This window comes from Gekko japonicus, unplaced genomic scaffold (assembly GCF_001447785.1).
Source record: "Gekko japonicus isolate JY-2015 unplaced genomic scaffold, Gekko_japonicus_V1.1 scaffold469, whole genome shotgun sequence".
Taxonomy (NCBI): domain Eukaryota; kingdom Metazoa; phylum Chordata; class Lepidosauria; order Squamata; family Gekkonidae; genus Gekko; species Gekko japonicus.
Window position 1 is genome coordinate 387,005 of NW_015173138.1, and position 10,699 is coordinate 397,703.

Sequence of the window (10,699 nt, forward strand, 5' to 3'; positions counted from 1 at the left end):
TTTGTTTGTGTTTTAAAGATATGCCGGAACTCTCAAGAGGGAAATTAAGTTTTCAACCTGTATACTAAAAACTCATGAAATTTTAAACATTTTAAAAAGAATTTTATCGAAGAGGTTCCAGAACTCCATACCTGCATGTTTTTCCCAGAAAAAAAGCCCTGCTGGTAATGTTCCCTCTAAGCTGTGGAGTTTTGTGAGCAAAAATTCTACTCTGTGAGCTACTGGCATTAGCGTTGTGAGCGAGCAATCTGGCTACTGCATAAATTAGCTTGCTCTGGAGCCATCCTTCCTGAGCTAAGAAAAAAATGTGTGAACCGGAGGCTAAAAACTGTGAACTAGCTCACACTAACTCAGCTTAGAGGGAACACTGCGGTACAGCAGCTCCATTTCCAGAAAAGGACACAAAATTGTGCATGAAGAAATGGGAACAACAATGAAGCAGTACTTACAAGGATGTATATTCACATTTTAAGGTATGTTTAGTGTCTTTTGATACATAGGATCTAATTCATTGATAATTTAGTTCCGTTCACCTATGAAGATATGTTTTTACCTGAAAAATCACACCAAAGGCAAACTGCCATTTTGACTCACTAACAAAACTTGAAATTGACCATATCAGTATTACCTTCATAGAATGGACGTTCTCTTACAAAGTAGATATATTTTCTGACTCTTACTAGAGTTGTTCAGTAGACTGCATGATTTGCATGTATAAAGCAGCAGGCTCAGTACGTGTTTAGCTGGGATAGCCCCTATTTTCTAATCTCTCTCTATGGTAAATCACACTTTTGGGGGACACTTCATTAAAGTTCTGTTAGTGTGAATGCTAGAGTTGTCATTCTTCAGCGTTCACCCTGTGCCCCTCATCTTCAGCAGATACATTTCCAAGTGAGTATGTGTGTATGCAGGGGGTTGCATCTGGTCTCCTGTGCTCATATATGAAAATGCATGAGCGTAAACACAAAAGCAAATAAGCATGCCATTTCAGACACTCCAAATGCATAGGTATACAGTATTTTGCATTGTTGATATGCAGCAGAACAGTTATGTTTTCTGGGAGATCATTAATCCAGCACACCTCTTGGCTCTTAAATCACTAAAGGGCAACTGTTGCATAAGTGCATTATACACCAGGCAGATCTGTAACTGGGAAGTTCCTGGCAGTGATCTTTGAGACAAGAATAGGGATGGTGGAATCTCTCTTCTGTATTTCTATTTTCATCTGTGAAATGGTGGGATGGTACCCTATTTACATCTAAATAACAATCTGTTATTGAGCTGCGGTGGCTCAAGTCGTTAAAACGCTGAACTGCAGGCTGTGGAAGGTCAGTAGTTCAGCAGTTCGAGACCCGTGTGCCGCAAGACGGAGTGAGCTCCCGTCTCTAGTTCCAGCTCCTGCCAACCTAGCAGTTCAAAAGCAAGACATTGCAAGTAGATAAATAGGTACCACTTCAGTGGGAAGGTAACAGCGTTCCATGCGCCTTGGTGTTTAGTCATGCCGGCCACATGACCACGGAAACGTCTTCGGACAGCGCTGGCTCTTCGGCTTTGAAACGGAGATGAGCACCACAACCCTAGAGTTGGACTCGACTGGCTTTCGAGCAAGGGAACCTTTACCTTTACCTAACAATCTCAAACAGCAAGCTTAGGAAACTGACACTCAGAAGAGATGGACCATCAAACATACTCATGCAAGGCTTGGAACTGGGTCTTCGCAACTGACACACCTCTTTGTATCTGCACGAGTCTATACTCTCTTGCTCCAGCGAACCAACCAGATCTTTGTGTGGGGTGCTGGGCTATGGAATGACTGCATTTTATCACAGCACTCAACTAAATATGGGACTTTCTTCTAGTGGATGGGCCTGTGATAGGGAAGGCTCTCCCACTGTGTTTAAGAGTCACTATGCCTAAAATGGGAAACTAAACTTCAAATTCTAACAATCAACACCTCATGCCAAATGTAACACATAGAGCTAACAGTTCAGCTCTTCATATATGAGACAAGCAGTCAATTACATTTACACATGAAATGAACAACTGTCATATTTTCAGAAAGCTTTTATGCTTATTCTAGCTATATATATTCCATGCAAATAGCAAATCACATTGAATTCAAACCAACAGAAAATATGCCATTTTTAAATTGCTTACACACAATATGCAACCAAACCAATTTCATTAGCATTGAATTTCTGTGAGCATATCTTGCTTCCAAATGACACTAATAATATTTTTAGCTCAAGTACCTGTGTACAGCTATAACTGAAGTAAAAAGTCTGGGACTCCCAGGAACCACACTGGTAAATATGAATTCAAAACGTGTAGCATTACATCTAGTTAATATATAAAGTGCTTCTGTCTGGCCTCTTAACTTCTGTAAAGGAAGAGTATGACATTTAGTATTTTGGTGCAGTAATTCCAAAAAAAGTCTACAAAACAAATATTATATGTATTATATCACTAATTTAATGTTTTTCTGATATAACAATTCTATACACACCTGTGAGTATCTGAAAGTCGTTTATGGTCAGATGAACTAGTGCATAATTAACATTAACATTCTAACTCTCTCTGCAAGTCTTTCAACAAAAAACAGCTGGTTTTAAAGATCTCAGATAGTTTCAGTGTGATTCTGTTTCTGTGACAGAAGTGAATTTTGACATAACTTGGGCTATGATCTGAAGTGTAACTTACTAAGAAGATCCAGTGAAATCTAATGGTCCGAAAAATACGGTAAATGGCTTTAAGAACGATTGGAAAGTTATATAGTTTAATAATAGCACATTATATGTTACTTTCCCCAATATAAAACTTGTTTCTTAAACTTACTGAGTTAGCCATTCTTGTTGTTATATTCACGAAACAATTGTAACCTACAGCTAAGTAATTAGGAGACAGAAAAATAATATTGGTAAATATGAAATAAGAACCCCACAGACAGTATGCTGTTATACATTCATTTCCAGGCTGCATTTTATCCATTCTAAAGTACTACAAAAATCTCCCTTATCCAAAACACAGTTGACGTTACTTTTACCTAATGTCACTATAACACAAAAGATTTTTCTTTCTAGCATCCAACATACACTGTCTGAATTAAGGAACAACTTATTCACAATTTCTTAAGTTTGTTAAAATACTGTAACAACCTCTGAGTTGTCAAATATTTAACACTGAAACTCTAATGCTAAATTAGGATTCTTTATGTGAATTAACATTATGAAGGAAGAAATAGTGTGAAGTATCTCAGGCACAAAGAAACAACATCACAACAAACAGACAAAGGACAATTCAAAACTGTAACAATTTCTTATTGTTAAAAAGTCACATTTTTTAGAAACACAGAATGTTCTTTGATGCTCAGAATATTTTTAGAAATATTTTAGAGTATTTGAGAAACTTAATTATTTATTCAACTAAAGTTATTGTTTAAGAAAGAATCATGTTAAAGCGAACATCTCTTCAGATAGCAGTTTTAATACTTTGCTACAGACTGTCAAACAACAACTCTAAAATACAGTAAAATCAGTGTAGTCTGAATCTATTGACTGCAATCGCCCAATTTAAAACCACAATAAATAGAATCTTCTTTCCAATTAACCATGCATTCTATATACACAGACACACATATATACACCATCTCTTGCCAAGTTTCTCTCTCTACTCTCAGGCTAATGGAACTGACAGGTAGAATGACATCTTCATATGTGGTTATACTTGTAGCTATTGTGAATTGTCCCACATAAAAAGGAACGGTGTGGCATAGGCTAACTCAGAACCAACACCTGTCCTAACACTAAAACACAGCTGCACCAACATTTTTATCCTGCTGTATCACAGACTGTACAACCCAGCTGTGCCTTTGACATTCAGCCAACCTATTGCACAAAGAACAATACTTCTTTATGCCTCCAACATATACCACCCCAGAGAGAAACACAGAACATCTATTAACAGGGAAAGAACTTACAGAGGTTGACTCTAGGCAGTGCGATTGAGTGCCAGATAATCCTTAAATTTGTTACCAAGAGTCTACCTGGAAATTTAAAAACAAATAAACATTTACTAGGTAGTTCATAACTGTATTAATTGTAATACTGAAGAGTTTAAAGAAATCTGAAGGTTTTGTAGTCCAGTCCCACAGTATCAGGCCATATCCTCATTACCCAGCATTCCCAATCCATAAAGTAGTGCCTCCTACATTTTCCTGAATTCTTACAACAGTACTCTACAAGGAAAATAAAGTAGAACAAAACAACCTGTAGTCTACAATAGGTACCTGTGGCAAAAACAGATTAAGCAAGTGGGCTCCCAAAATTGAAGGCAAAATATCTCACCCAACATGTGATTCAGAGAGGGAGCAAATACTTGATAATCTGAGAGATTATCTGAGGTCTGAGGTCCATCAGTAGCTATGAGCCACAAGGTATAGATAGGGGCTCTGGGGCAAGTGATGCTCTGTCTTCTTGGTGCTTGGGGGGGGGGGCCAACAGTGGGAGGGCTTCTAATGTCCTGGCCCCACTGGTGGACCTCCTGATGGCACCTGGTATTTCCGGCCACTCTGTGACACAGAGTGTTGGACTGGATGGGCCTTTGGCCTGATCCAACACTGGCGTCTCTTATGTTCTTATGAGAGATCTTGAGCATCTGTACTGACACATTCGACTCTAAATACTGGCACAGAAGCCCTACTATGATTTCATCATAAAAGCTGTGATAGTACCTTCTGTGATGCTCCAAAAGCCATTAGTAGTATTATAATTCAAACCAAGCAAGCTGGATGTCCACCTAATAAGAATGGACTATTAGACTTAACTTCAATGGTAAAGATGGAATGGTCTGGTAGTGCAAATAAAGATTGTATCTTAAATATTTTTGAGCTATAAGCTATTTTGAAAAAGTTTTTAAACAAAATCAGAATGTGACGCATAAACAGCCCAATCTTGAGGGCCAGTGTAACAGCACCACCACCACTGGATGGTTCCTTCTGTGCATTTCCACAAGGGGGGAAAAACATGATGGCCAGCAAAGCAAGACTGGGAATATTTACTGGGCTGCTTAAAAGGATGCCTTTTGCATGGGTCTCAATTCAAGGTGCCTTTAACCTTTAACATCGTTCATAGTTTGAGATCCATGTAACAGTGGGATATTTCTACATCTGCATGCGCTCACCATCTTAGTTCAGAACAGCAGATACCATCAACTTGGGCAGTGAAAACATGGGTCTTTTCTGTAGTAGCTCTAGTTTTATGCAATTCCCTCCCTGAACAAGTTTCAGGGAGATAGCTATGTTGGTCAGCAGCAGAAAAGCAAAATTCTAGCCCAGTAGCATCTTAAAGAGCAACAAGATTTCCAGGGTATAAGCTTTTGAGAATCAAAGCTTCCTTCACCAGACATGTATCTGATGAAGGGTGCTTTGACTCAAAAGCTGATACACAGGAAATCTTGTTGATCTTTAAAGGGCCACTGGGCTTGAATCTTGTCCCAGAACACGTGAGGAAGGCTACTTATGAAATGTACAGTGTACTCTCTGAGGTTGCATAAAGGCTCTATTTAGTTTTAGATCAATACATTTAAAGTTATAGCAATGGATTAATATATACTTTTGCTTGGGATGTAGCTAAACAATTAATTTTTAAAAATTAATTATATTGGCTTTTCCCTTTACTTTTTCTCCCATTAATTAAATCCATCTAGCTTATCCAATCCGACATCACTGCTGAGCTGCAATCATATTAACTGTATTAATGGCAATTAGTACCAGTATCTTGAAGAAGAAGAAGAAGAGATTGGATTTATACCCCGCCCTTCACTTGGAGTCTCAGAGCGGCTTACAAACTCCTTTCCCTTCCCCTCCCCACAACAGACATCCTGTGAGGTGGGTGGGGCTGAGAGAACTCTGACACAAACTGCTCTTTCAGGAACAGCTGTGCCAGAGGTTGTGACTGACCCAAGGTCACATCAGCAGGTGCAAGTGGAGGAGTAGGGAATCAAACCAGGTTCTCCCAGATTAGAGTCCGCACACTTAACCACTAAACTGCATGGCTGCTCAAAGAAATCATTCTGACACAGGCCAAGAAGGTCTGAGTCTAGGCTTAGCCTGGTAGATGGCTCCCTACCTGGCAGACTCAGCCAATCTGGCCACCTAGATTCATGCCATGGTAACATTAATGCACTCTATAGAGGTCCCCCCTCAAAATCATTTTGCAGATTCCAGTTGTTGCAGAATACTATAGCTCAATTATTATTGGGAGCTAGGCAGAGAATGCATATTACATCCATTCTACAGTCACTCCATTGGCTGCCCATATTTATTGGCTATCACATACAAAGATGTTCATGGCCTTAGACCCTCATATATGCAAGAATACTTCTCCACCTATATTCCGCCATGATTATTTTGCTCATCTGAGCAGGGCCTTCTGCAGGTACCACAACTGCCCCTAAGAATATAAGAAGAATCTAAGAGCCCTGGTGGATCAGACCAGTGTTCCATCTAGTCCAGCATCCCATCTCAAACAGACGCCAATCAGGTCCTCTGGCAAGCCAACAACAAGGCATGTAGTCTGAGACCTTCCCCTGATGTTGCCTCCACATGCCTTTTCTGTAATGGCCCCACCTCGCAGAATAGCCTGCCTGAGGTCAGGAAGGCTCACATGCTCCTAACATTTCACAAACTACATGGATCAGAATTGTTCAGGAGAGTATTTTTATAAAGGACACAAGGTCACATCAGAATAGATTGCTACAGGAAAATGCATCATGCTTCTACTTAGGTAATAACATGCTGTGCACTGTTTAATATTTATGCTTTGTTCAGACCACAGTTTTGCTTCAAATTTCTGCAATCCCTACTTATTAGATGTATCATCCTATTGATTGCAATATTGCGGTGGCTCAAGTGGTTAAGACGCTGAACTGCAGGCTGTGGAAGGTCAGTAGTTCAGCAGTTTGAGACCCGTCTCTAGTTCCAGCTCCTGCCAACCTAGCAGTTCAAAAGCAAGAAATTGCAAGTAGGTAAATAGGTACCACTTCAGTGGGAAGGTAACAGCGTTCCGTGCACCTTGGTGTTTAGTCATGCCGGCCACATGACCACGGAAACATCTTTGGACAGCGCTGGCTTTGAAACGAAGATGAGCACTGCAACCCTAGAGTCGGATTCGACTGGCTTTCAAGCAAGGGAACCTTTACCTTTACCTAAACTGCCTTGAGCATCAGTAAGAAAAGCAGACTGTAAATAACATAAAATAAATATAATCTGGGTATTATTTACAGTGGCAGATCACAAATCTAAGCTCTATTTTACCCTGTGAAGGCACTGCAGTGATGGCTGCTGTTCATACACCTTGGCTGCAGAGCTCACAATTATTATAAATATTAACTAACACACCACAATTGTAACACAGGTTGTATTACTACAGGCAGAAAGCAGGGGGTCTGCTCTCTTCTGGTGCAATGTGCTATATGACACACTTCAGCACTTGTTTATCCAGCAGCACTACTGGGAGACAGAGAAAAAGCTCACTTTAATAGAAGACTCCAAAGATCCTTTTTCCCTTCTAGAAATGAAATCATAATTGCCTGATGTGAGAAAGTGATATGATAAATTGCATGATGTGACAGTTTTTTATTTATCAGAAATAACTGTCAGCTTTTCTGTTTGCTTAGGTAAATGCAACTAGACTACATTCTGGAAATGTAGAATGTCATAATTTTCCATATCTGGCTTCAATTTTAAAAAACCCTGCTTTTTCTACCTGAAAAGAAAACACTCAGTGCACCAGAAAGACCAAACGTTTGACCAAAAAACAGCAAAACACATGTCAGCTCTATAAGTATGTATTTATAATACAGAAGTCTATACTTCAGGTTACCTTTGTCTCCATTGTTTCCTTTGGTATCTTCAATAGAATCCAAACAGTCAATGAGAATTTCTCCTGGTCTCATTTTCATTTGTCTAAAACAAAACTAAATTTCTTAAGACACTATATCAGCTGTTCCTCGCTTTTATTCAATTAAAATCTAAAGTGAACATTCTAAGACAATAATATCCACTAAGCATGAAAAATGGGGGTTTTTAACATCTTTGAAAGCATCCACTAAGATAGATGAGAATGTACCTGTAAGCAATTTTGTTATCTTGCAATGGTCTTTCTACACCCAGGACTCAATTTTAATTCCAAGATAGCATGCAACCCACAGAGTTGGCAGTACATAACAAGAAATCATGTACCACCTCACTGTCACATGACAGGGAGACAGAGCCAAGCTACTATTTCCTCAGGGTTAAGGGCCTTAACTTAAGGCTAAGATCTTGGGCAGCAGGTCAAGACAGGTAGCAACAGGAAACACATGGTTTATCAGGAGGTATGCCATGGTGAGGAGCAAGCCAAGGGTCACAGGCATGGAGGAATCATCTCCATTTAGTGATCTCATCTCCCCTCAGACAATTTCTCTCAGCAAGTAACCAATGAAAGCTAAGAAGCATGAGAGCCTTGCTCTCTACTTGTATGCACTAGCAGCACTCCTTCCAAAAAACAGCAAAACCCATGTCAGCTCTATATGTATTGATGACTCAGCAAGTGGGGCTTTATAGTCCATCTGAGGGTTCCAACCCACGGGCTAAAAGCTGCTTCCCATGAATGGGTGCTCACAGCTGGTACTATTGCTGTAAACAATTTACTTCTATTATGAAACCGTTTATTGACAATTTTTAAAAAAGAATTTGGCTGCGAAACGAATTACTTTCTCAGGCTGAGAAGCAATTTCTTCCAGGTTAGTAGTTTACTTACACACCGGGCTCAAAGTCACGTCATGTTAATCCAGGGGCCATCCTACATGTATGACTAACCTGTGACTTTTTTCTGTTTATTTGTAAGAAAATTGATATGCCTCCTTTATTCAGTCAGAGCTCTATAGCACCAATAAAAATATTAGCTCATTTTAGATTGGTAAGTGATCAATAATCCTTCAAAAGCAAGGAAGAGGAGACATTTTCAGTTCATACCTCTATAATGTATTCTTCAAACTAGGTGATAAAACTTCACACGGGCTTTTAAATGGGCATTAAATGGCACTGGGGGAAAGTTTGTAAAATACAGCAAAATAAAATTTCAGAATACATGGTGATTAAGTGCAATTCCACACATAATTACTCCTTTCTAAACCTATTGATTTCAGTGGGCTTAAACTAAAGTACCTCTGTGTAGGATTCTACTGTAGTAAGTGGATTTTACTGACAGGAAGCACACAACTTGACCAACTTTTTAAATGCTTTACCGTTTTGTGTGTGTTTGCGTGCATACACACATATATATATATCATGTTTGTTCAGTTAGCAGACTTGGATGTTCACTTGAACTGAATCGCAGCAGAAAATCACTAAATAAACTGGGCGTTCATTTTGTTTATTAAGAAAATTAGCAACAGTCAAGCAAACTGATTACAAATGCTGATTTCTCCATGCCTGTTAGCCCTCTGCATATCTCACCTAAATCCAATCATGCCTGCTATTGTCATTTGCCTGGTAATGTCATTTGGCATCTGAAATCACTCCACTTTCCAATAAGTCGGATGGACGGACTCCCATTCTAGCTGCATCTGAAGAGGGGGACAGTGCCTCACAAACCCTCCTGTCCCTGCCACTCCTTTTAATCCATGTTCACTGCAGTGTCCTCCAAGCAATTCTGCGCTAAAATCAAATTCAACCTTCTTTTTAATCCCGTTTTTCCCCCTTTCTGCACTTAAATCGAGTTCAACCTCCTTTTTACTCTGGGTTTTCCCCCATTCTGCATTATATTTTTCTGCACTTAAATCGAGTTCAGCCTCCTTTTTACTCTGGGTTTTTCCCCATTCTGCATTATATTAACTCCCTTCAGTGGTCAGCTTGGTTTCAGCCTGCTGTTGCCCCTGGGTTATTTGGATGCTGTTTTGCTGTGGATTTAAATTGCCTCGGCTAGAACACTTAGAAAATCCGGAGTGGCAAACAAATGCGGAAAGGAGGTGCTACTGGACTCTTCTCTACTGCTACAGGCAGACTAACACGGCTATCCATCTTGAAAAAGGTACTTGTGAGAGAAAAGCGCAGATTTATTAAAGTTCTCTCTAGCTCTCGCGTCGCGGGGCTGTCCAGTGACGAGAGCCCTACGGTGCCTACTCTAACGGTCCCACAAGGGGGTGTTGGCAAGCTCCTGAAGCTTCCTCGGGCAGTCGAAGCGGGCGGAGGACGGAGAGCGCGGCGGGGCCCGCTTCTTGTCGCAGCTCGGGAAGAGGACTCAGAGCGCCAGTTCAACGGCTAACAACCACAGACGCCCCGCGCCCCTTCTATCGCGAGAACAACTCACTGCGAGGAGATGTCGAAGCGGACATCCCTGTCCTCCCATAGTGAGTCCGCAGTAGAAGCCATGGCGACCGCGAAGCTCCTTCTCGGCGTCCGCTGCTGTCTTCCTTGGCAACCCTCCTGACGCGCCGCGACGAGGGACAAACTTCCTAGCGCGCACGCAGCTTCCGAGCGCATGCGCCAGGAGTCTTCTGTGAGGCCGGTCGAAGGCGGCGGGTGCTGTTTCCACAGCGCCCCCTCCCGCTTTTGTCGTTTTTCTTTCTCTCCCTCGCCTTCTGTTATCCTTAAACACCCAGAGGGGCTCAGAGGAAGCGCATATGCTTTTCTGTCTGGTACATTTTCATCCCGCTCTTC

The 10,699-nt window shown here is 40.8% G+C and overlaps 1 protein-coding gene across 2 annotated transcripts in view; it reads right to left on the minus strand.

The window, feature by feature from the left end:
- The window catches only part of BBS5 (Bardet-Biedl syndrome 5), a 19,985-nt gene extending 9,530 nt beyond the window's left edge, over nucleotides 1–10,455 (minus strand). For both annotated transcript variants that reach the window (XM_015422252.1, XM_015422251.1), the window contains exons 1-5: nucleotides 10,350–10,455; nucleotides 7,881–7,963; nucleotides 3,977–4,042; nucleotides 2,836–2,885; nucleotides 2,253–2,380 (exon numbers count right to left, since the gene is read on the minus strand). In XM_015422252.1, the coding sequence (XP_015277738.1) occupies nucleotides 2,253–2,380; nucleotides 2,836–2,885; nucleotides 3,977–4,042; nucleotides 7,881–7,963; nucleotides 10,350–10,411 (389 nt within the window). In that variant the 5' untranslated portion in view covers nucleotides 10,412–10,455. The remainder of the gene's footprint in view (nucleotides 1–2,252; nucleotides 2,381–2,835; nucleotides 2,886–3,976; nucleotides 4,043–7,880; nucleotides 7,964–10,349) is intronic.
- Nucleotides 10,456–10,699: the final 244 nt, after the last annotated feature.